The 24,079-nt window shown below is 59.5% G+C and overlaps 2 protein-coding genes across 4 annotated transcripts in view; both read right to left on the bottom strand.

Moving 5' to 3' along the window:
- Nucleotides 1-668: 668 nt before the first annotated feature.
- On the bottom strand, nucleotides 669-18,326 carry CILP2 (cartilage intermediate layer protein 2). 3 transcript variants are annotated; one of them, XM_075902796.2, is made up of 9 exons: nucleotides 18,069-18,326; nucleotides 13,759-13,869; nucleotides 12,811-13,080; nucleotides 12,148-12,327; nucleotides 9,901-10,059; nucleotides 8,396-8,710; nucleotides 7,986-8,094; nucleotides 6,292-6,449; nucleotides 669-5,152 (listed from the first exon to the last, which is right to left on the bottom strand). In XM_075902796.2, exons 1-9 carry the CDS (start codon nucleotides 18,127-18,129, stop codon nucleotides 2,760-2,762), a joined length of 3,756 nt encoding a protein of 1,251 aa, XP_075758911.2. In that variant the 5' UTR covers nucleotides 18,130-18,326; the 3' UTR covers nucleotides 669-2,759. The 3 variants fall into 3 exon arrangements, with proteins under 3 accessions (XP_075758911.2, XP_075758912.2, XP_075758914.2); XM_075902797.2 differs by having other exon boundaries at nucleotides 13,759-13,857; nucleotides 18,069-18,325; XM_075902799.2 differs by lacking the exon at nucleotides 8,396-8,710.
- A 3,099-nt stretch (nucleotides 18,327-21,425) lies between these two features.
- Nucleotides 21,426-24,079, bottom strand: part of YJEFN3 (YjeF N-terminal domain containing 3) — a 45,987-nt gene continuing 43,333 nt past the window's right edge. Inside the window, exon 7 of the mRNA XM_075902800.2 lies at nucleotides 21,426-23,682. Within this exon, the coding sequence (XP_075758915.1) occupies nucleotides 23,483-23,682 (200 nt within the window). The 3' untranslated portion in view covers nucleotides 21,426-23,482. The remainder of the gene's footprint in view (nucleotides 23,683-24,079) is intronic.

Below are 24,079 nucleotides of genomic sequence, written 5' to 3'. Positions count from 1 at the left end.
TCCTTCTCCAGCCTCTGACAAACAGAGGCCAAGGGACACCATTTCTATCCCCTGGCTAATAGCCTTTTATAGGCCTAACCTCCATGAAATTATCTAGCTTCTCTTTAAACTCTGTGGCTACGTCTAGACTGGCATGATTTTCCGCAAATGCTTTTAACGGAAAAGTTTTCCATTAAAAGCATTTGCAGAAACGAGTGTCTAGATTGGCACGGACGCTGTTCTGCAAAAACACTTTTGCGCAAAAGCATCCGTGACCAATCTAGACGCGCTTTTGCACAAAAAAGCCCCAAGCGCCATTTTCGCGATCGGGGCTTTTTTGCGCAAAACAAATCTGAGCTGTCTACACTGGCCCTTTTGCACAAAAGGACTTTAGCCCGAACGGGAGCAGCATAGTATTTCCTCAAGCAGAACTGATTTCTTACAGTAGGAAGTCAGTGCTTTTGCAGAAATTCAAGCGGACAGTGTAGACAGCGGGCAAGTTTTTCTGGAAAAGCGGCTGATTTTCTGGAAAAACTGGCCAGTCTAGACACAGCCTGTTAGTTCATGAGATGGTTGGGAGGTTGCATTGCTGGTGAATGGGTCAGAGGTTGGTTTGCTGCCTTCCAGCCCCGGCGCCAGCCCATCATGGGCCCATCCCACGAGTGCACAGGGACACGCCTCAGCCAGGCTGATGAAAACACACCCATGTATTTTATAATAAATAACATAGAAACCTGCACAATGTAGCGACGTGCCTTAGCAAACTAGACCGTCCTGTGCAGAACCCGGCCCCGGGCTCTCGACCCATGAGTAACAACCAGGCACGTGTGTTAAGTCAGGACAATTTCAATGCCATGTTCCAGGGACCCAAACTGGCCTGGCTCCGGCCAAGCAGAACTGCCAGTGGTCAGTGGCGGAGCAGGGTGGGGAGCTATGGCAGACACAAGGCAGGAAGTGTGTAAATCACTGTGCATTGAGATTGTCTGGCACCGCAAGTCCATTGGTGGCCCGCAGGTGCCTTAACAGGTCTTGGCATGGAAATCAGCTCGGAGTCTGTTTGCCAAGTGGGATTTTCTGCCTTTGCACGTCTTCTTAGCGCCCCCTCTCTCCTGGGGGAGGGGTGCGTCATTACCAAACGCTGGGTGTATTTTATCCATCCAGACCATATGAAATTAGGAAAGGAAATAACTTTGCACCATCCCTCAAACACACACACACACACACACACACACACACACACACACACACACACACAAAAAGATTGATTGAAAAAAACTCAGAGTGGCGTGCCTGTGCACGCATGCACGAGTGTGTGTGCAGGTGCACGAGTGTGTGTGTGTAGGAGGGTTGCACCAGACAAGCCTTTGTGAGAAGGTGGGATTTGCAGGCTGGGCTATGGATGAGGGCCGGGGATTTACACTCTGACACGACTGCTATCCCTGAAAGCATCCGCTTTGGGGCAGCACTTTAATGTACCCATCCCCCTACACCCTCCTCTCCCCCCCCCCCCCGGGCTGGGACAAACCCCCAGGGGTGCTTCACAGGCTCCCACCTGGGGGGGAATCAGTTTGTTTATCTTCATAATTCTGTTGCTTTTCCTACCTTGGTGGGGACAGGGGCCCAATGACACAAATGCCAAATGCCTCCTTTTCCTCCTGGCCCTTTTGCACACCCGATGGTGTTTCATTCCCGCCCCTGCTCCCTGTTCTGCCCTGACCCAAATAAAAACATGTCGTGCTTCAAAAGGACGCTGGCAGGCTCTGTGCTTAAGGATGTCCTTACCTGCAGCGCGAATCGCCCACCGGGGAGGGGGGTTAATATGAAGGCAGGAAGGATGTCAAAAGAGCTAATTTGCTTCTCCCGCTTGTGTCCTGTTCTCTACTTGTAAACCACGGCTGGTCAGTTTCACATTCGTCTCTAGTCAGTTTCAGAGGCGGCTCTTTCCGCAGGGAGCACTGGGATCTGGGCTGGCCTGCATGAGTGGGCAATGCTATTCCTGTCAAATGCCTCTTTCCACTGAACTGTCCTTGTTAAAAAAATAACCTCAGGGGCTGTCTCTCTCCAGGGGCAGGTCTATGCGCCTGACTCTGGGGAGATGCAAGGGGGGTGCTGCACTCCAAAAGGAAAGCCTCAGGCAAGTGCGGAATTTTCCCTTCCCCACGTGGCCTGACTGGAGCTGTTCCCCCAAATGTAGACGTCGGGCTACTCTCACGGTGGGGCAGGGAGACAATCCAGGTTTGGGAGCAGAGGTCTGGCACTAAGCTAACTGCCGGAAGGCTGGGAAGTGCAGGCAGCTGAACATGTTCCCACTCATCTTTTTTCCACCCATGTGCAGAATAATTTGATGCGCACCAAGGCAGATGTGCATGTGCACCACCCTCAGAACCAAAACCTAGCGGTGGGCACTCTGCTAATCAGCTGGGCAGCATTTGAACTGCTCCTGAGCAGCCGCGCAAGCACCCAGATCACAGGGAACCCTGGCGAATGGTAACACTAGGTGCCAGCCCTACTCTGCTCAGGCCCATGGAGCGTCCCAGGCCCGGATGTTACCAAAGCGCCAGAGAGAACGGAGCAGGGAAGAGTCACTTTGGAGAGACCAAGGCGCATCCCCCACTTCAGTGTTGGCAACAAGGGCCTCTGTGATAGGCTTTCTACCAGCGGGGATGGGGACGTGGGTGGGGAGGGGGTGCTCCGGGATGGGGGAAGGGGGATTCTCTGTGTCAGGGCCCTGGAGACTGCTGTGGAAGGGGTCAGGAGGGAGGGCCGAGGGGCTGCTTGCTCTATTGCTGAGCCCGAATCAGGCCCATCCTCCTCCGGCTGCTGGGGGTCCGTCTGGTCTGGGAGGAGAAGCCGGTTCTGAGGCCAGCGGGGTAGGCCACCACCTGGGCGGGGGCCCGCAGTTGCTCGTTGCCTCTCATCTCGCGCCGGATCTCGGTCAGGGCGTCGGCGGGCGAGCTCAGCAGGCGCTGGAACAGGCTCTGCCGGGTGGCAGGCTTCTCCTGGCAGGAGAAGGTCAGGGCCGTACCCACGTCGGACTTCATCTCCCGGGAGAAGCCGTCCGAGGTGCCGTCGAAGCAACGCCCGATGGCGATCTCTTTGGCCAGCCGGGGGTTCTGGTCGGTGACCGTGTAGATGCCGTAATTGTGACCCAGCGGGTCGACCGGCGCCAGCATGTTGAAGACCGAAGTGTCGTTGTTCTCCACCACCGGAGGATGGCGGCCCAGGTATTCCCGCAGCAGGCTGTTGACGGCGGTGCGGCGGCAGCTGCCCTGAGGGACGACGGACACCGAGGTGCGGTCGATGAGGCTCTGGTCGAAGAGCATCCCGCTGCACTTGAACTCCACGCAGGCGGCCGAGCTGTTGTCGATCTCCATGTCCCGGACGCTGCGGGTGTCCCGGAGGCCGTACAGTTGGCCACGCGTCCGGGGGTGGCTGCCGCCCACGCTCCGGGACCGCACCATGTACTCTTGGGGCCCGTGGATCTTCACCTTGATGTAGCAGGCCCTGAACTCCTGGGGATTGGGCCACCAGGACAGGTAGTCCCCGGTCCAGGAGGCCAGGTCGCTCTCCTTGAAGGGCACGACGTTGTACTCGTACTTGTCCACCTCCACCCGGTAGAAGCGGAAGTGGTTGGCCGCGACAGGCGCCTCTTCGCATTCCCGCAGGCTCCGGTAGGGGTAGATGGGTCCGTTGGCCTCGTCTATGTTGTTGGGGTTGGGCTTGGCCAGGTTGACCTGGAAGGCTGTTTTCTTGAGGCGGGGGTCATCGTGGTCTGTCCGGCGGTAGCCCAGCTTGTTCAGGTAGGGCTGGGACACCCCCACGGCGTTGGGGTTGAGCTTCGGGCGGGAGGCCACGGCCTCCAGCTCCTCCCCTCCCATGGTGGCGGTGACGTAGGCTGTGTAGGCGTCGGCCCGCTGGCTGTCACAGAAGGCAGGCAGGCAGGCCCCGTTGGGCCCGGTGATGACGCTGTCGAAGCGCCCCCAGGCCCGGGGGTTGGAGGAGTAGCCGGGCTTGGGCTCCAAGTTGATGAGGGTGATCACCACCCCTTCCAGCTGCTCGTTGGGGATGAACTTCTCGTTGATGTAGGCCCGGACCTTGACGAAGCAGCGGCGGCTCTCAGGCACGTCCAGGTTGAAGAGCCGCCTCTCCCGGATCTCCAGGTTGCCAATCAAGAAGGCCCTCTCCTCCCGCTTGCCCCTCTTCTCCTTGGCCGGGTGGAAGGCACCTTCCTCCTCCCACAGGCCTGTCTCGGGGTTCAGGGACCACAGCTTCATCTTCGGGAGGTGCTCAGGCATCCGGATCTGCTCCGCATCCACCCGCACCTCCAGCCGGCCCGTCCGCAGCACCTCGTTGGACTCACCAGCCCGGAAGTCCACCGAGAACATGCCGTAGGTCCTCAGCGGGACGAGATCGCCCTCGGCGTTGACAAAATTGAGGTCGCTGGAGGCCGCGGCGGCCGTGGTGACATCCCGGGGGTCCAGGAAGGTCACGCTGGCCTTGACGGTGCTATTGTACACCTCCCCGTTGGGCCGAAGGAAGGAGCCGGCTGGTATTACCATTTCCCCCACCGGCTCCTGGCCTTTCAGCTCCCCAAGTAGGATGGTATTGGCCTGCGTGGGGTCCAGATCCACCGGCTCCTTCTTCCGCATCACCTTGATGTCCTGGTAGACAGCACCGCCCCGAGGGTCGAAAGGCAGGACCTTGACCGTGTCCACAAACTTCTGCAGCGGGTCCACGAAGCGGACCACCAGCCGCCGGGTGTCGGGGGGCACGTCGATGGCGAAGGTGCCCTGGTAGCCGGTGAAGCCGGTTTTCTCTTTGCCCAGGAAGATCTGGCCGAAGCGCAGGGGCTCCCCATTGTCGGCCGCCGTCACCCGGCCGTGCACCAAGATCTTGGGCCGGGCGCAGCGCTCGCAGCCGCACTCGGCCACCACCTTGATGGGCAGGACGGCGCCGGAGCAGGGGATCTCCCGCATCTCCATGCGCCGGACCCTGCAGCAGCGCCCCGCCCCATCCCGGCACTGCAGCTCGTTCTTCGGGGTCCCGGCGCAGCGGGTGTCGGGGCAGCGGCCCACGTTGTAGTATGAGGAGCGCCCCCCCTCCTGGAAGCACTCGCTGGGCAGCTTGATGAGGTATTCCTCTGGTGCGGCCCGGCAGCTCGGCTGTCCCTGGCCTGTGGGGGGGAGAGAAGAGTTACCCAAAATGCCAAACGCAGCAGCCTCCCCCACTTTGCACCGGGTTCTCCCTCCCTGATCCAGGGCAAGAAACACCCAGCTCCTTCTAAAGCAGGGGTGGCCAATCATTTTTTGCAGGGGGGGCCACTTCACAAACTTTGGTTCCTGGTTGCAGGGTGGCTCTGCACGCCCCACAAGGAGTTGGGACTCAGGTGGAAGTGGCGGGGCCTCAGGAAAAAGGGCGGGGCCTCAGGCAGGAGGGGCGGGGCCTCATGCAGAAGGGGCGGGCCTCTGGCAGAAGGGGCGGGGCATCTGGCAGAAGGGGCGGGGCCTCAGGCAGAAGGGGCGGGGCCTCATGCAGAAGGGGAGGGGCCTCGGGCAGTGGCGGTGGGTCCCTCTAAGCACTGCACGCCCCTAGGGGAGGAGGAGACTTCGCACACTCCCCCCACCCCCAGGCCACTCAAGACCTGGGAGAGGAGCTGTGCACAAGATCAAAGGGCTGGTGGCTTCCTCCAGGCACCGCCCGCCCCGGGCAGGGGGAGGGAGCTGCCAGTCCCTTTGAGCAGCGAATGACCTTGCGTGCTCCCCCACCCCTGGATCCCGATTGGCCTGGGGGCCGGAGAGCGGCCGGGAGCCCGTGGGCCGTATCTCGCTCACCCCTGTTCCAAAGCGAGGAACAACGCGCTCCGCGCCATGAGTAAGGTTGCTAGAGCCCACCCCTGCCCCACCCCCCCAATCCGGACCGGCAGCCCCCTCCCTCCATGCCAGCCCCCCAGGAGACAGGAGCACATCACAGCCCAGCCAGGGCTCCCGCTCCTCCCGCAGCGGCTCCCGTTTCTGGCTCTGCTAGTGCCAGGTTCCGGCATCGGCCCAGGGCCCCCCCAAAGCAGCCAAACTGGATTATTGGCCCTCTCGGGGCCTGAGGGCAGCTGGGATCTGACCCAGCCCCTTTGGCATCTCTGGCCTGTCTCTCGCCAAAGCCAACGGCCTTTCGACCCGTGGCCTTCGCCTCCCTCCCGTGGCCAGAGGAGGGTCCTTCCCCGGCTCTCCCCCGGCACTGTGGCCGTAAGCAGGTACGCTGGCCGGCCGGATAACCTGGGGGCCCCCCCCCACCCCTCACAGCTGCCCCAGGGCTCACCCATCACGGTGAGGAAGGCGGGGGAGGATTTGATGGCGCCCGCGTCCGTGCTGGCTTTGCAGTGATAGACGCCGGCCTGGGGCAGCTGGAGACTCCGCAGCACCAAACTGCTGTTGTACTTGTGGGCTTTCCTGTCCAGCAGCGTCCCGTTGTGGTACCTGCCGGAGAGCAGCCCACAGAAAGCGTCAGTGATGGGGGGAGGGGGAGTGGGGCTCGCCGGCTGCCCGGGCTGCCCCCGGATGGCTCCTAGAGCAGTGTCCCCCCGCGCCCACAGACCCACCATACCCACGGATCCCCTGTGCCCCCAGGCCCACCCTTCCATGCACCCCTCATCCCAAAATGCCCCCACATCCCCCACATGACACTTCAACACCCAATCCCCGCACCCCTATCCCTCCCCACACAACCCTCACTCTACACCCCATACACACACACAACCCCCATCCCTCAACCTCCCACCCCAAGCCTGCCTCACCCCAAAACACTCAACCCCCCACAACATCCCCCACCCCCACACGACACCCCAACACCGTCAGCACCCAATCCCCGCACCCCCGTCCCTCCCCACACAACCCTCACTCTACACCCCATACACACACACAACCCCCATCCCTCAACCTCCCACCCCAAGCCTGCCTCACCCCAAAACACTCAACCACCCCACAACATCCCCCACCCCCACACAACACCCCCAACACCGTCAGTACCCAATCCCCGCACCCCCGTCCCTCCCCACACAACCCTCACTCTACACCCCATACACACACACAACCCCCATCTCTCAACCTCCCACCCCAAGCCTGCCTCACCCCAAAACACTCAACCCCCCACAACATCCCCCACCCCCACACGACACCCCAACACCGTCAGCACCCAATCCCCGCACCCCCGTCCCTCCCCACACAACCCTCACTCTACACCCCATACACACACACAACCCCCATCCCTCAACCTCCCACCCCAAGCCCGCCTCACCCCAAAACACTCAACCCCCCCACAACATCCCCCACCCCCACACAACACCCCCAACACCGTCAGCACCCAATCCCCGCACCCCCGTCCCTCCCCACACAACCCTCACTCTACACCCCATACACACACACAACCCCCATCCCTCAACCTCCCACCCCAAGCCTGCCTCACCCCAAAACACTCAACCCCCACAACATCCCCTACCCCCACACACACCCCCAACACCGTCAGCACCCAATCCCTTCCTCCCCACACACAACCCCCATCCCTCAACCTCCCACCCCAAGCCCGCCTCACCCCAAAACACTCAATCACCCACGCCATCCCCCACCCTCACACAACACCCCCAACACCTTCAACTCATGACCCCCCCATCCCTCCCCACACACAACCCGCACTCTTCACCCCCGTAGACACACACAAGCCCTTCCCTGTAACTCCTCCTGGCCCAGCCCACAGACACACACACGCTTGACCCCCCTTCCCCCCCAGACACACACGCTGCCGTCCGTGCCCAGGGAAGCTGGCGCTGGTTCGGACCCGGGGCAGGCTGGCACAAAGCCGGCATCCCACCTGCGGCTGCCAGGGCCCCCCATTCCCAACCAGCAGCCCCTTCCCCTCCTATTCCTGTCCTACCACATACCCCCCACCCCTCTGTCTGCCCCAGGCTCCCCCCCCACCCCCACGGCTAATGGCGTTTGCCTCCCGATCCCGTCACTCACCAGTAATATTTCAGGGGCACGGGGGTGCCGGTGGCTGCACAGCAGAGAGTCACGCCCTGCCCGGCCACCCGCACCTTGGACTCGGGGTGCTGCACCATGTAGGGCTTCTCTGCAGGGAGACGGAGCAGAAGAGGCAAGGATGCCCCAGTGCTGACAACAATCTCCCTCCCCCCTCTCTGCTCCCCCCCCCATATTCCAGAGCAGACCTTGAGCTGCCCCAAATCCAGCCCCCCCCCCCCCACACATTCCGCCTCCACCCCCATCGCTATCAGCTCCTGGAGGCTGCCATGGCACCAGCAGTCGGGGGACGCCCGGGCTGGCGAGCCCCTCGCCGGCAGCAGTAGTAGGCTGTTCTCTGCGTGGAGCAGTCCCTAGAGGCGCGACGGGACCCACCAGGCAGGGCCTCTCACCCAGCCTATGGAGCGTGACCCGCACCCACGACGTCCGGGAGCCATTGGAGACGATAGGAGCCTGGCCCGGGGCGAACGCCTCCAGCTGGACGCTGACGTTGGCCCCGTGGCCGGCGCAGACCCCCCGGATGCTGAAGCTGCCCCGGCGGTCGGTCCTGGCCAGCACAGCCCGGGGCTGGGCCTGGAGGGAGACCCGGGCGTTGGCGAGGGTGGCCCCCTCGGCGCTCAGGACGGTGCCCACCAGGGTGTGGTCCGGGCAGGGGCAGCCGCTGCAGTCCTGGCTCGGGGCGCCCAAGGCACAGCTCCGCTGGCAGGCTGGGGGCAGGGACAGAGGGGGCTGCAATGAGAGAGGAACCCAGCGCGCCTGGCCCCCCAGGGCAGAACAGGAAGGGGGAACCTCGGGGCCAAGAGACCCCCGGGGCAGCAAGAGGGCTCCTGAGCCTTCCAACGGAGGATCAGCCCTTCCCTGTGCAGCTTAGAACTCGAATCCACCTGGGTTCTAAGTCCCAGAGTGGGGAGCGCTGGGTTCTGCACGGGGCCGGCGTTTCCCCTGCTCTCGCCCCCGCCCGCTGGGCTGCACACGGGTGCGGAGCTGCCTAGGGCAGGTCTGCTCCCCTCCGCACCCCGCCGCCGGGCCTGGGAGGGGAGAGAGATTGGGACAGAGAGGAAATGGGGGCAGAGGGCGAGAAGCGGGGGGCTCAACTCGCTGGGCAGTGCTCCCTGGAAGCCGAGCGTTTGGGCAGCCGCCCAGGAGAGAGTCACGTGCCGCCCACTAATTAGCAGAGCGCCCGCAGCCGGCAGCCTGTGTCTCTGTGGATGGTGCACATCTGCATGTGCCACCGTGCACAGAACAAAATTTATCCCACACACAGGAGGGAAAAAAATTAGAGGGAACACTGTTGCTGAGTCATAATGGGCCTGCCTGCCTGTCTGACAGGGGTTTGGATCAGCCTGAGATTCCAAACACCCCTGGGAGCTAAGGGCAAGAGGAGGGGAGAGATGAGGGGATGGATGGATGGATGGGACAGCTAGACAGCTGGACGGATGTGATGGATGGAAAGACAGACAGACAGATAAGATGGACAGATGGATGGATGGACAGACAGATGGACAGACAGATGGACGGATGGATGGATGGACAGACGGATGGTTGGATGGACGGACAGATGGACAAACGGATGGATGGATGGACAGACAGATGGACAGACAGATGGATGGATGGACAGACGGATGGTTGGACGGATGGACGGATGGGATGGACGGATGTATAAATAAGGGCTGATGGGGTAGGACCAGAGGTTATCATAGGCAGACAAGGGCTTTGCTCAGGCCCCAACCATCTGAATCCAATTCCCAAGCCCGGAGGATTGGACTGCCCTAAAGAACAAAGGTTTCCCGTCCTGGCTCGGCCAGATCCCCCCGTCTCCCCAAACCCTGGCTCCTCCCGTGGCTGGTCCCTCTTGCTCTGGGTGGGGCAGGGGAGGGAGCCCCGGCCCAGCGCGTACCTGGGCAGGGTGTCCGGGCGCATTCCTGCACCTCCGAAGGGCGGCCGACGCAGTGGGACCTCTTGGGTTTCTTGCAGCTCCGGTGCCGGACACGCTTCCCGCCGCTGCCGCAGCTCTGGGAACAGGGGCTCCAGGCCCCCCACTTGCTCCAGCCGGCATCTGCAGGCGGAAACGCCCATGAGCCCACCAGGCAGCGGGTCCCTTCACGTGCACAGCGCTGCATGGAGAATCCTGTGCCGGCGGTAGCGGCTGCCCTGAAGACAGACCCGCAGAGAGATCACCCCCCCCCCCGGCTCTGTGCATTGCCCCAAGACTGGAGAACACACCTGGTAGGGTGAAAGGGCAGATCACCAGCTTCTCCACCCCCACCATCCCAAACCCTGCTTGGGGGCAGACGTGAGCCTCGCTGGGAACCCCTTTTGGGTCTGGCACTGAGCCCGGGGCATGCTGGGGCAGGGCTTTGAAAGTGCCCTCTCTTTTGCGCTCATGGACACCAGTGCAAAGGGAGTGTGAAACACAAGCAGCGTGCAACACCCTGCTTTTGCACTGGTGCAAATCATGACACAAGGCCCCGGGGAAAGGAAACTCTGCTTGTTTCTCGCCTTGATTGCCACTGGGCTCAAATCCAGAGAGGCCACCAAACTGCGTTTCCCAAGAAGTCCCCTGCCCAGCCTCTCCTTGTATTGGAGGATCAGTCCCAAACCCAGCATGGCCAGAGCCAGGACGCCGCAGACAGCGGAGCTCTCTGTTCCCAGTGTCGAGTTCACTGGCTCAGCCTTCCGCACGCACCTGCCAAACTATTTTCATGTCCTAAGCCTCTGCTACTTCAATTACCCTGAAGAACAGATGCTGTAAGCTGTCCCTATGGGCCCAGCGCTGGACGCTAGGTGTAAACAACAACTTGCTCTGCTTTGGATAGCGGGGGGAGCCAACTTTAAAAATTCCCCCCGGCTAGGCCAAGATCTGCTGCTTCGTCCCACAAGGAACGGCTCCAGCGCTCGGAGCTGCCAGCCCCCCAGACGGAACACCGGGCTCCCAAAGAGTCCATTAAAAAGACCTTTGGCCATAAAAAAGCAGCCAGTCAAGACCACAGGCAAACAGCCGGCAGGCCTGCCCGTGGATGCATTGAGGCCTTTTACGATTTTGCTCCCCCCCTTCTTACTCCCGTTTTAATGAACTGGTGAAAGAAAGTCCTTGAAAATACTTCAGCTGGCGGCCTTCAAAGACTTTGCATCCAGGTTTGGACCCCCATTGCAGAAAGGATGGAGCGCGTCCAGCGGAGGGCAATAAAAATGACAAGGGGGCTGGAGCGCATGAGCTACGAGGAGAGGCTGAGGGATTTGGACTTAGTCTGCAGAAGAGAAGAGGGAGGGGGGATTTGAGAGCAGCCTCCAGCTACCTGATGAGGGGCAGGGGGGTTCCAAAGAGGCTGGCGAGAGGCTGTGCTCAGTGGGGGCCGGTGGCAGAGCGAGGAGCAACGGGCTCAAGTTGCAGTGGGGGAGGTCTAGGTGGGATATTAGGAAAAACGATTCCCCTAGGCGGGCGGGGAAGCGCTGGGCTGGGTTCCTGAGGGACGGGGGGAATCTCCATCCCTAGGGGTGTTTAAGTCCCAGCTTGACCAAGCCCTGGCTGGGCTGATTGAGTTGGGGCTGGTCCTGCTTTGGCAGGGGGCTGGATGCGATACCCCTTGAGGTCTCCGGCATGGTACCAAAGGGCACATGCAGGATCTGAAATAGCTGGGGGGGGGGGGGGGGGGGCTGGGGTTTAATTGGGTCGTTCTGATCAGTAGGCTGTTGGCAAGGAGCCCTGGGCCTGGGGTGGGACCCCAGCGCGCCGGGTGGGGCACAAACAGAGCAACAAGCACAGTCCCGGCTCCCCTGGAGCTCACAGGCTAAGGAGGTGAATGGGGTGTGGGCGCAGGGTGTGTCCAGGCCTACGCTGCCCCCTGCTGGCTGGGACTGTGCACACAGGCGTGGGGGTGGGCGGCCCTCGCCAGGATGGAGGCACAGCCACCTTGTGGAACCCCCCTACCCCAGGGGCTTTGTCCGTCGCTTTTCCCTGGTCAGTGGATGACCCGCTGGCCATCCGACGTGTCTCTCTCCCCACCAACCTTCAGTGCTCCCAGCCTGCAGCAAGTGCCCAGACCCCACGCCGGGGGGGCTGGACCGACTGCCCCCTGGTGACCAGGGGCCCATGCACAAGCCCCCCCAGCGGTGTCCACCCCCCTACGATGCTCCCCCCCGTTACCTGCGCAGGGGCCGCTGCACCCCCGCCTCTCCGTGGCTTTCCCTGCGCACTTGGGCAGCCGCGGCAGCAGCAGGGGCTGGCTGGGGAGGCAGCTGCGCTGTCGGGTCTGGACCCCTCTGGCCCCACAGGCGGTCCGGGAACAGGCGCTCCAGGCTGACCAGGGCGACCAGTCGTCATGCTCTGAGGGTGGGGGGAGGAGTCAGTAGGGGGAAATGCCCCCGGGGGGACAACGGTGAGTGCTACTGAAACCAGAGACTCGGGACCCCTTCAAGGGCCTGGAATCTGGCCCTGGTGCTGACCCAACAAGGACGCATGTGTCTGTAACCCCCCTCCCCCATTCGCACAGGGGTCCAGTTTCCCCAGATACCAGCCCTGGGGCCTTCCTCGGCAAGCCGCTGGCCCAGCAGGTGTTTGAATTGGACAGGCTGGCGGGCAGAGGGGCCGCCCCACCAGATCCTCCATGACACAGCGGGAAGGGAGAGTGGAGCAGGGGATGGCTATGGAAGAGACAGGTGGCTTTATCAAGGGATACAGGGGTGCTGGCTGCGGCTGGAGGGGGCTGTTCAGCCCCTAGGAGGCGCCCAGCCGGTGCGGGGGGGGGGGGAGGAACCTCGGACCAGTAACCCACCAAGCCAGCCCCTTGCCCTCCCCCAGGGCTCTCACCCACGGGGCACAAGAAGCGGACGTGGTAGTTGGAGCAGGTTCTGCCCCCCGGCTGCTCCCGGTTGAGGCACCAGAATCCCTTCCCGGGGCTGTAGTGCACGATCTCGCCCACGTCCTCGGGCAGCTCCCACTCGGTGGTGCGGGCCTGGATGGCGACGGGCCGGGCGCACACCCGCGCCCGGTAGTAGAAGCGGACGGCCTCCAGGCTCTCGTAATCACCCTCCCCGCCCGGGTGGTCCACGTTGAACCAGGAGGTCCACTCGGTGGCGCCTAGGGGGCAGGGAAAGGAACCCACGATTAGCCCGCTGGGCGCTTGCTGGAGAAGGGGATCAATCGATTGTCATGCTCCAGGGCAGATTTCCCAACTGGGGTCAGGAAGGAATCCTCCCGGCACCAACTGAGCAGGAGCAACGGCCTGGCAGCACCAGGGCCCCGCGTAGACAGGCCACAGGCTTGTTCCAGCCTGGCACGTCTCTTGCTTTTTGCAGAAACAAGCTGATCAGGGAGGGAAGGTTCGTAGGCGGCTCTGGAGTCTGCAGCTGGTTTTATTTGTAGGTCAAAGCCCCTTTGATGCTGGCACTCTCCGCAGACCAGCAGGGAGCTGCTCCCAACACATGCTCCAGCCGGCTGCCGCATCTACACAGCAAGCAGTTATGTCCACATCCTGTGGCAATGCTGGGGAGCTGGAGGACTGCTTACTCCGGCTCCTGGAACCCTCCTGGCACCAGGCGTAAGGGAAGTGGGAGGAAGAGGGCTCTATTTCGACATCAGTGCTGTGTAGACGCTCCCAATTTCAAAATAAGCAATTTCGAAATAAACGACGCAATTGACGTAGCACAACGTGCGTCGCTTATTTCGAGTTGAGCCCTGCTGCGTAGACACACCCCTAGGGACTTTATACCAGGGCAGGCAGTGAAGCAGCAAACACGTCTGAAAAGGGCCACACACCTGCTGTATCCGCACCCAGACGTTTGGAGTCAGGTCTCTTTGTCTGGTGTTTCTCCAGCACATTGGTCTTGGCCAGTCGGGAATCATCCTTCAAAGGCTCTGTTGGAAGAACTACACTGTGTTTGCATCCCCGTTGGATACACCCAAGAGCTCCTCACAGATCCTGCCTCCTCTTCCGCTGCCCCTTAAAGGGTACGTCCAGACTGCGGTGCTATTTCGGGATTCTTCTGCTTATTTCGAGCTGCCGGTGCAATGTAGACGCAGCTGTAATGTCCCCTGCCAGATCCTGCCCTCTGCTGCCCTCCACTGCCCCTCCTAGAAACTGCCCCCTCTGCTGCACCCAACCTCCCCCCTTTCCCCCAGATCTTACCCCCTCCTGCCTTCTCACAGATCCTGACCCCTCCGACTGCTCTGCTCAACCCCTCCAAGATCTCTCATGCTATGGGCATGCCTACACTGGGCAATTATTTCAAAACAACTAAATAATCACTCCCTATGGGTATGTCTACACTGCATGGCTATGTCGGGATGCCAGAGGTATCCCGAAATAGCTACCCTGCGTCTATGCAAGACGCCCATTATTTTGAATATTTTTTAAAATAATGTTTGCGCTATTACACCATCCCAGGAAACCTCTTTGCACAAGGGACAAGGACTGTCTCGAAATAGCGCATTATTTTGAAATTTGGTACTTTGTAGATGTCCCACATTTCAAAATGAGCTATTTTGAAATAGTTTCAAAATAAGGGTGCAAAGTTATTTTGGAGGAACGCCCGTTATTCCGCAATAACAATGCAAGCATCTACACAGCAATTCTATTATTTTGAAATAATTTCAAAATAACGGACGGCTTATTTCGACTTTTGTAAATCTAATTCTATGAGGAACAACGCCTGTTCTGAAATAGCTTATTCCAAAATAACTGTGCAGTGTAGACATAGCCTAAGATACGCAATTTGTGTAGTGCAAATTGAGTTCTTTATTTTGAGTGCTGTGTAGATGCACCCCAAATAACTATTTTGAAATAGCGCTATTTGCCCTGGTCAACAGTACGGTGTTTTTTCAAAATAGTTATTTCGGGAGTTATTATTTTCAGATAACCTATTTGGAAATAATAACTACCGAATTGACTATTTTGAAATAATTTCCTGGGGTACATTTAGACTGTAGCGCTATTTTGGTAAACCGGGTACTTCCGGTATCCTGAAATAGCTGCTCCACATCTTTTAAACAAGCCCATTCTTTTAAAATAACGGGATCGCTATTCCACAGCCCTGTAAACCTCATTCCACAAGGATTAAGGGATGTTTTGGATTAGTGCTCTATTTCAAAATACACTCAAAATAAGCTACACAATTTGTATAGCTCAAATTGCATTGTTTATTTCAATCTATGGGTGTGGTGTAGACTCACCCTAGTTTCTACAATTGGAAATTATTTCAAAATAACGTGGGGTATGTCAACACTGCACAGTTATTTCGGAATACTGGAAATAGCTACTATGCATCTACACAAGCTGAAATAAACAAGCTGCCCATTATTTTGAAATATTTTTCTAAATAACGGCCCCACTATTTTGGCATCCGGGTAACCCTCGTTCCGCAAGAGTTAAGGGCTGTCTCGAAATAGTGCATTATTTCTAAAGTTGGTGCTGAGTAGAAGCATCAAATTTCAAAATAAGCTATTTCGAAATAGTTTCTTATTTCGAGTTTCAGGTGCTGAGTAGACACATGCTTGTTGGGTGTGGCTAGTATGTATTTTGAAATAACTTAGTTTGCCAAATTTCAAAATAATGTGCTATTTCAAGACATCCCTTAACCCTTGTGGAACAAGGGTTACAGGAATGCTGTAACAGTGCGCCCATTGAAATAATAATAGCATTTATTTTGAAATAATTATCTCAAAATAATGGTTTATTCTGAAGTAAATGCTATTTTGAAATAATGACTCTGGGTGGGTATGTCTACACATGAAAGTTATTTCAAAATAACAGCCGTTATTTCGGGGTAACTTTACTAGCATCTACACAGACAAGCTGCTATTTCGAAATTACTTAGAAATAGCAGAGGGCTTATTTCGAAATTGGTAAACCTCATTCCATGAGGAATAATGCCAAATTCGAAATAGCTATTTTGAAATAAGATATTTCAAAATAACACTGTAGTGTAGACATACTCTCTTGGAATAACTATTTCAAAGTACTAACTTATTCCAAAATAAGTATTATTTTGAAATAATTTATTCCAACAGTTATTATTACAAAATATGTTATTTTGGAAGAATTTTCTAGTGGAGGCAGGCTCCATGTGTCTATCTCTGTCAAACTGGTCACCAGTCGGGTGCATCTACACTGCACCATTATTCTGCGGTAACAAGCATTATTTTGAAATAATAATGTGAGTGTCTACACAGCCGTTCCGTTATTTCAAAATAATTTCTAAATAACAGATGGCTTATTCCAAAATCTGAAAAAGGGTGTGTCTAGACTACAGAGTTTTTTTGAAAAAAAGTAGCCTTTTTTGGAAAAAAACTTCACCTGCTTGTAGACTGTAGCCAGGTTCTTTCAAAAGTAAATTGAAAGAACGCAGCAGTTTTTTTGAGCACAGTAAACCTTAACACCTTTTTTTGAAAGTACTCTTTCAAAAAAAGGCACTACTGAATGCAAAATGAGCATTTTTCAAAAGAGAGCTTCTAGACTCTCTTTCGAAAAAGCAGCTCACTTTTTTGAAAAAATCTGTTTGTAGTCTAGATGCTCTCTTTCAAAAGAGGCTTGTAGTCTAGACATAGAGAAAATCTCATTCTATGAGGAATAACAACTATTTCTGAATAGCTATTTCGAAATAAGCCATGTAGAGACGTGCCACTGCTGCTATTTCGAAATAGCCCCTCCGCAATTCTTCTTGGGGCTCTAAATCGAGATAGCGCGTCTACATTAGGGAAGCTGCATGGGACTAATTTTGAAGCTTCCCTGCAGTGCAGACGGGCTATGTGGAAACAAGCTATTTAGAAATAACAATTCCAGAATAGCTTACTTCGAAATAAGGGTATGTCTACACTGCCACACTAGTTCGAACTAGGGTGGCAGTGTAGACATACAAGTGTAGAGTAGACATACCCCAGCTCTGTTCAAAACTCAGGGCCCCACTCTCCGATGCGTGGGGACAGGGTCTTCTGCTCCACCCAGTCCAGGCCCTTGTCCTGGGGGCCTGGGTCTCTCATACCAGCCGTTTATCAGGAGCGGAGCTAAATAACAGGAAAAGCCCATTTCCCCAGGCTTCACCGCCACCCCAGGCATGTTTTCGCGCCCCCACCCCATGGCAGAGCAACAGAAGGGGTGGGGAGGTCTCTCTAGCTATGCTCCCAGGTCATCGCCCGTCACCGTGGTCTCTGATCTGCCGCGCTACAAAGTTAATTCGAGGTAGGGACCCGAAAGCGCCCACACTGCAGCGTCCCCCTCCCCGGCCCCGAAACTCGCCCGCTCCAGCCCATCCACCCCGAGAGGCGTCAGGCTTAGATCCGCCATGCGGGGTCTCTCCGGACGGTGCGGGAGTCTCTCCGGACGGTGCGGGAGTCTCTCCAGACGGTGCGGGAGTCTCTCCGGACGCTGGCGGGCTGGCGCGGCTGGCTGGCTGCCAGGGAGGTGGAAGAGCCGCGAAACTGACCAGCATGTCAGTTTCATGGCTGGCAGGATCCGCGTTTGGAAACGGAGCAGGGGGTCTTGCTGGTGGGAGCAGGATCCTGCCAGGCGGGGGGGGGGGGGAGGTGGAAGCCTGAGCGGCAGCGGGGATGATGAGGGGACAGAGGGACGCGGAACCCCCCTCCCTCCCTCCCATCATTGCTGCGGTGGCTGAAAATCGGCCTCACCTGCGCAGGGCAGGTTGCGCCGGGGAGGTCTGCGAACAGGACTGGGGGAGGAGGGGACTCTCCCCAGCGGATTGAGGATCTGGGGGGATGCGACGAGGGATTCCCCGCGGCTCGGGTCACACACACGTCAGTCCCCCCCCCCCCCCCCCCCCGGCCGGGCAGCCCCGCCGGCCGCGGGGAGGGGAGGCGTGGATGAACTGTGACCTGGGGGGGGGATGGGCAGGGGTCTCCGCGGCTGTACCTCCCTCCCCAGCCCAGCCAGGGCCAGGCCCTTCCCGAGCCCCAGGCATTGGGGGGGCGCTACGCTGGGGAGGGGGCCTCTCCCCAGCCCCGGAGCGGGCTGGCCAGGCTGGCGGAAAGGGCGCGCAGCGTCTCTGCGCCTGCACCTGCGCTCAGGTCGGACGCGGGCGCGCAGCCCGGGGACCTGCGGGCACCAGGCCCCTTACCTCGGGCCAGCGCCAGGCCGGCGGCAGCGAACAGCAGCAGGAGCGGCGTGACTGGCCCCATGCCGCTGCGCGGGGCTGCGGGGAGCCCCGGGAGGTTCGGGGGCGCGGGGCTGGACTCTCCTGGAGCCGGCTGGGGGCGGACTGGCAGCGCCGCGGAGTCTCCGGGCTATATAGGAGCCTTTCCCTCCCTCCCCCCTCCACCGCGGGTTCGCGCCGGGAGCCTGCTCTGGCAGGAGAAATCGGACACGGGCCGCCGGGGCTCTGCCGGCTGCGGGGGCTGGAAAGGTGTCAAGAGGAAAGGGGAGGGAAAAGCTGGTTTGGCTGGGCGCAGTGGGACGGACACACACACACACACACACACACACACCCTCTCGCACTGATGGAAGGGGGTGGGACACACACACACACACACACCCTCTTGCACTGATGGAAGGGGGTGGGATACACACACACACACACCCTCTTGCACTGATGGAAGGGGGTGGGATACACACACACACACACACACACCCTCTCGCACTGATGGAAGGGGGTGGGACACACACACACACACACACACCCTCTTGCACTGATGGAAGGGGGTGGGATACACACACACACACACACACACCCTCTTGCACTGTTGGAAGGGGGTGGGATACACACACACACACACACACACCCCCTCTCGCACTGATGGAAGGGGGTGGGACACACACACACACACCCTCTTGCACTGATGGAAGGGGATGGGACACACACACACACACACACCCTCTTGCACTGATGGAAGGGGGTGGGATACACACACACACACACACACCCTCTTGCACTGTTGGAAGGGGGTGGGATACACACACACACACACACACACCCTCTCGCACTGATGGAAGGGGGTGGGACACAGACACACACACACCCTCTTGCACTGATGGAAGGGGGGTGGGACACACACACACACACAACCTCTTGCACTGATGGAAAGGGGTGGGACACACACACACACACACCCTCTTGCACTGATGGAAAGGGGTGGGACACACACACACACACAACCTCTTGCACTGATGGAAAGGGGTGGGATACATACACACACACACCCCCTCTTGCACTGATGGAAAGGGGTGGGACACACACACACACACACCCTCTCGCACTGATGGAAAGGGGTGGGATACACACACACACACACACACACACCCTCTTGCACTGTTGGAAGGGGGGTGGGATACACACACACACACACACACACACTCTTGCACTGATGGAAGGGGGTGGGATACACACACACACACACACACCCTCTCGCACTGATGGGAGGGGTGGGGCACAGAGACACACACAGATGGAAGGGGGGATCCCCCTCCCTGCGCCGGGCTAATCCATTCTGTGCCCAGCCAGCGCCAGCTGAGCCCCGTGGCAGAGCCAGGGTCGCTGTGGGTGGTGAGTTCGTGGCCTGCTTTGCCCAGCGCTGCTCAGAAGGTGCTTCCCCGCCTGGGCCCAGGGGCACAGAGGAGGCCCGCAGCGGGGTGCCCCCTGGGGCGGGCATCACTCGGACATGCAGGGGGGGGGTCAGTCTCCATTCGCACAGGGGCTACGCGGTGCCTTGTTCTGGGTATTTCAACTGGAAGCTTCAAACCAGCCTGGATTGTTTCCCAAAACGTGGCCGGTCCTTCTGCTGGGCGGATGCAAGAACCCTGGGGCACAATTTGCTGATCCAGGCCATGTGGGGGGTGGGAGTGGGTGACCCTAATTCCCCCCATCCCACCCCCACCCTCCCGCCTTAGCTGACCTTATGGGCGGAGGAGGGAGAAAAATTGTTCCCCTTGGTCTCTGAGGCAGGCCAAGAAGCAAGGGGCTTAAACTGCAGCAAGGGAGGTTTAAGTTGGACATCAGGAAAAACTTCCCAACTGTCAGGGTGGTGAAACACTGGAATAAATTGCCTGGGGGGTTGTGGAATCTCCATCCCTGGAGAGATTTAAGAGCAGGTTGGACAGACACCTGTCAGGGATGATCTAGACGGTGCTTCGTCCTGCCCTGAGGGCGAGGGACTGGACTCGATGCCCCTTCCAGTTCTAGCTGTGAGGATTCTGGGATACCACCAGGAGCCTTTCATCAGGTTCCTGAGCTCAAACTGCACTTTTAGAAAAGCCCGTATGGTGAGGGAGGAATCTCTCCTGTTCCTGCAAAGCTCCGAGAAATCAAATCCCGTCAAACAGGCTGCAGGCCAGAGTGCTGGGCAAGGAAGGGACTGCAGGCAACGTTCTCTAGCTTTTTCATCCACATGCGGAATAAATTTTGTTACATGCACCGAACTATGAACACATGTGCACCACCTGCTGCTGGCCATGGGCTCTGCTAATCAGCTGGGCAGCATTTGACACTCCACTTCCGGGGAACATTGGCTGCAGGTCCCAGAGCTCCGTCCTAAGAGCCCTCCGGCAGCAGGCTCTACCACTAAAACGCCCCCATTGTAGAGTGTGTCACGCCGGCGAACGCTCATTGGCTGACGGAGCACTGAGGGCGGGACACGGTGCTAGCGGGTCTGCCCCAAGCAGCACAAAGGGGCTGGATTGCATTCGAGGCGCTGGCCTTGTAGGGTATCCCCTTGCCTGGAGTGCCCCCTCCCGGGGGGGCAGGCTGACCTCTCCCTCCTCTAATGGTAGCACCCGCAGAGGCGCGCTCAGTACAGGCAACGCGTCTGGGCTGCATCTGGCACAATAGGGGCCATTCTCAGTCAGGATCGGGGCCGTGTGCGGCTTGGTGGGGGCGCTGTGTTCATGGGTACCCCAACACTACAGCCCCGAAGCTCCTCTCCAGCAGGCGCAGCTGCCGAGGGACCAGCGGCCGGAGACGTTGAACAGGCATCTGCTGTCTAAGCACCGCTGCTCCTTATTCCCCCGTTTGCTTCCATCAGGCCTGCCCCATCCCGGCTGCCTACGCGCCCAGGGAGCCAGCGATGAGCAGCTGTGAAGCGACGTGGCTCTGATGTCGGCAGGGTTTCCAAGGGCAGCCTAGTCTACATGGAGGCCAGGCAGCTGGGACCCGGCCGTCCCCTGTCCGCAGCCCCGGTTGGGAACAGGGTCATCACAGGTGGCGGGTGATGCAGGCAAGGGGAGGTTTTGCCTTCCCAAAACAAGCCAGGCTCTCTGGCCCCCTGGGCGGGCTGGGGCAGCCTCCAGGTAGCCAGGAAGGATGGGAATCCAGGGCTGGGGTAGGGCAGGGCGGGAGGTGGCTTGCCTTCCTGCCCAGGAGGTTCATCCTCGCACAGACACACAGAGACAGCGAACACCACGGCACTGGCAGCCCCGCGCTGTCTCGCAGGCCTTGGTGCCCGTCCGACGCTCCCAAGCAAAGAACAAACCCACAGGCCTCGGATGGTTTGCCGTCCCATCTTTATTGGCCGCGTTCTCCCGCGCCATCCAGTGTGCGCGCCCACGGCAAAGCTCTCCCGGCGCAGAGCGGCTCAGCGCAGGCAGGCGCCGATCCCCACGGGCCCCGGCAAAGCACGCGGGGCCCTGTTTTCCCAGCCTCCCACTGCACTCGTGGCCGTGGATCATCGGTAAAGCGGTGGAGCGCTACCCACCCACCATTCCCCTCGCTCGGCCTTCCCAGCCGCACGGGACCCCCAGGGGCCGGATTTGCAGTTTGCCTCCTGCCCGTGGCCCTGCAGCGTGGGCGGGTCAAGGACGGAGCTGGAAAATCCGCGTCCACCCTGCGCATGGGGGGCTGGATCCGAAAGCAGAGCCCGTGCGGGGAGTGGCCGAAGCATCGTGGGCCGGGAGGCGGGCAGCATCCTCAGGCAGAGCACGGCCCAGCAGAAGAGACCAGGGAAGCAAACAGCTTGCCCCCCGTTGAGCCTGAATTTAGGGGGGGAGGTTATGGGCTTGTTCTTGCTTCCACTGGGATCAAGGACAAAACTCCCCTTGGCTGCCATGGAGGGTGCTGGATCAGACCCTGTGTGGGTCACCCCAGGCCTTACCTTAAACACTACAGGTGTGGGAGGGGGGGCACTGAGGGTTCCAGAGGCACCCCACCCCAGACCAGGCAGTAAACAGGGCATCCCTCGCTCCGCTGCAGCCCCCGTGCGCCAGGCCCTGGTGCCTGTGAAATCCAGCTCCCAGAAGGAAAAGAAGTAGGGCCATCCACGGGACAAGCGGGTCTGGGCAAACAGCAGCTCCTCTCTCGCTGGGGCTCGCTATGGGGCGGAGGGGGGCGGCTCACAGGTCCTACGCACTGGTCTGTTCCACCCGCTTTACTGGGCTTCCTACTTCCGAGGAGATTCCGCCCCGGCCAGGTCCCGGGGGCGAGGCCGAGGGAAGGGGATGCCAACACCAAAGAGCCGCTTCTCTGTTTCAACGCCCGGGGAGCTGCCGCGACCCACCAAGAGCTTTCGCTCCGAGCAGGTGGAAGAGGAGGCGGCGGGGGAGGCGCCTGGCCCCTGGAGCTGTCCCGGATCAGCAGAAAAATGCAGATTTCTCCCCGCGGGGCACAGCCGCCGGGCTGGGAATAGCAGCTTTGGGCAGATACGTGCAGAGGCCAGCGGGGTCAAAGCCGCCTCCCTGCTGCGGGGGAAATCGCTCCCCGACCCTTCCTCTCCCGCCACCAGCTTTGCTCTGATCTTTCCATGGCCGGCGGCCGCAGGGACTGGCCAACAGGCTTCTGTTTACAAAGGGTCCCTGTGAAATGGGCATTGATAACCCCCCACGGGTGGATCCGGGCAGGCAGCAAGGGGGAAGGCCTGGGAGGGCAGATGGGCTGAGGATACGGTTCTCCCGGCCATTTAGCCTCGCCCTGCCTTTGAGAGACGCCTTGGAGGGACCCCTCCAGCCAGGCGCTCACATCGGTGCCTGTCATTGGGGTAGCAGCAGCGGTGAAAGTAACTTAAAAGTTTTTTTACAGGCGCTGTCCTATTGCAACCCGGGTCCCTGCCCGCTCTGTAAATAGCTCCCCGCTGGCTTTCGCGGCAGCTCAGCCAGTTTCTGCTGGAGCCGTGTGCCAGGGTACCCCCGCTTGCTTTCACCTGTGCGTATTGGAGCCCCCCCCCCATCGCAGAACCACACGGTCGCCTCTGTCGTTTCACAATTCACCAGTGCTGTAGGCTGAGACGCCAGGGGCGTGGGACCCACAGGAGGGGAGGGGCCAGGTCAGCGCTGCCTTTGATCCCGGGGGCACCCCCCCCCCCCCCAGTTCACATGATCGTGGTGGCCTGAGATACCCAGAGAGACCCCATCCACAGGCGCCCTCCCTGGAAGCTGCGCGCCCGCCGGATGGGAAGCCGGGCCCCGCAGCCGGGACGCGGCGTCCCAGCAGGGAGTCGCCCGACTGTGCAAAAAAAAATACAAAACACTTGCAAGCCTTTTCCGCGTGGAGGGGCCGGGTGGCCGATCCGCTCCCCTTCCCCGCCCCTGGCCAGCTCCCCTCCCTGCCCCGCCCTAAAGCGAAACCACACACTCTGTGCCGGGGTACTCGGGCAGGTTGAGCTCAAATTTCTTCTGCACGTCGTAGGGCAGGAAGCGGGCGGCGAGGAAGTGGTGCCTGCCCAGGAAGCGGGTGGCGCACTGCTTGGGGGCAGCCAAGGAGACCAGCATGTCGGGGCTGATGCCCTCGCTGTTTCCCGCCTCCACGTCCCACCCTGTTGCGGCAAAGGAGAGAACGGAAAGATCAGAGGCGAGCGGGCGCGGAGCCGCCGGGGACAGACAAGCGAGGGATCCGTGTTCCGGGGGCTGAGCTGTTCATAATCTCACCTGCCCCGCACCCTCCTGGTTCCCTCTTTTTTCCCCCCCTTCCCGAGGTGGAATAAATTTTGTTCTGTGCACTGCAGCCTGTGCAGATGTGCACCACCCATTGAAACGCAGGCTGCCAGCGAATCAGCCAGGCAGCATTTGACTCTCTCCCTGGCACCCACCCAAGCACTCAGCTTACGGGGAACACTGTGTCGCTCAGAAGCACCCAGGGCAGCATTCCCTGTACGCTCCGGAGAGATGCAAACGCTGCCCCGGGGATGAGCAGCGCCCACCGCTCGCTTTCTG

This window comes from Pelodiscus sinensis, chromosome 32 (genome assembly GCF_052426305.1).
Source record: "Pelodiscus sinensis isolate ZL-2025 chromosome 32, ASM5242630v1, whole genome shotgun sequence".
Taxonomy (NCBI): domain Eukaryota; kingdom Metazoa; phylum Chordata; order Testudines; family Trionychidae; genus Pelodiscus; species Pelodiscus sinensis.
The sequence above is the reverse complement of the archived record's forward strand: the minus strand, read 5'-3'. Positions and strand labels throughout refer to the sequence as shown.

What these genes read in the sequence shown, in the direction of transcription:
- CILP2 (XM_075902796.2), bottom strand. Translation starts at nt 18,129, where the DNA reads ATGGGGCCAGTCACGCCGCTCCTGCTGCTGTTCGCTGCCGCCGGCCTG. An exon ending in GGTCACGCTCCATAGGCTGG is followed by an intron (nt 8,095 to 8,395) that starts GTGAGAGGCCCT and finishes GTCTCCCTGCAG; the next exon opens with AGAAGCCCTACATGGTGCAG. An exon ending in GTGCCCCTGAAATATTACTG is followed by an intron (nt 6,450 to 7,985) that starts GTGAGTGACGGG and finishes GCTCTCCGGCAG; the next exon opens with GTACCACAACGGGACGCTGC.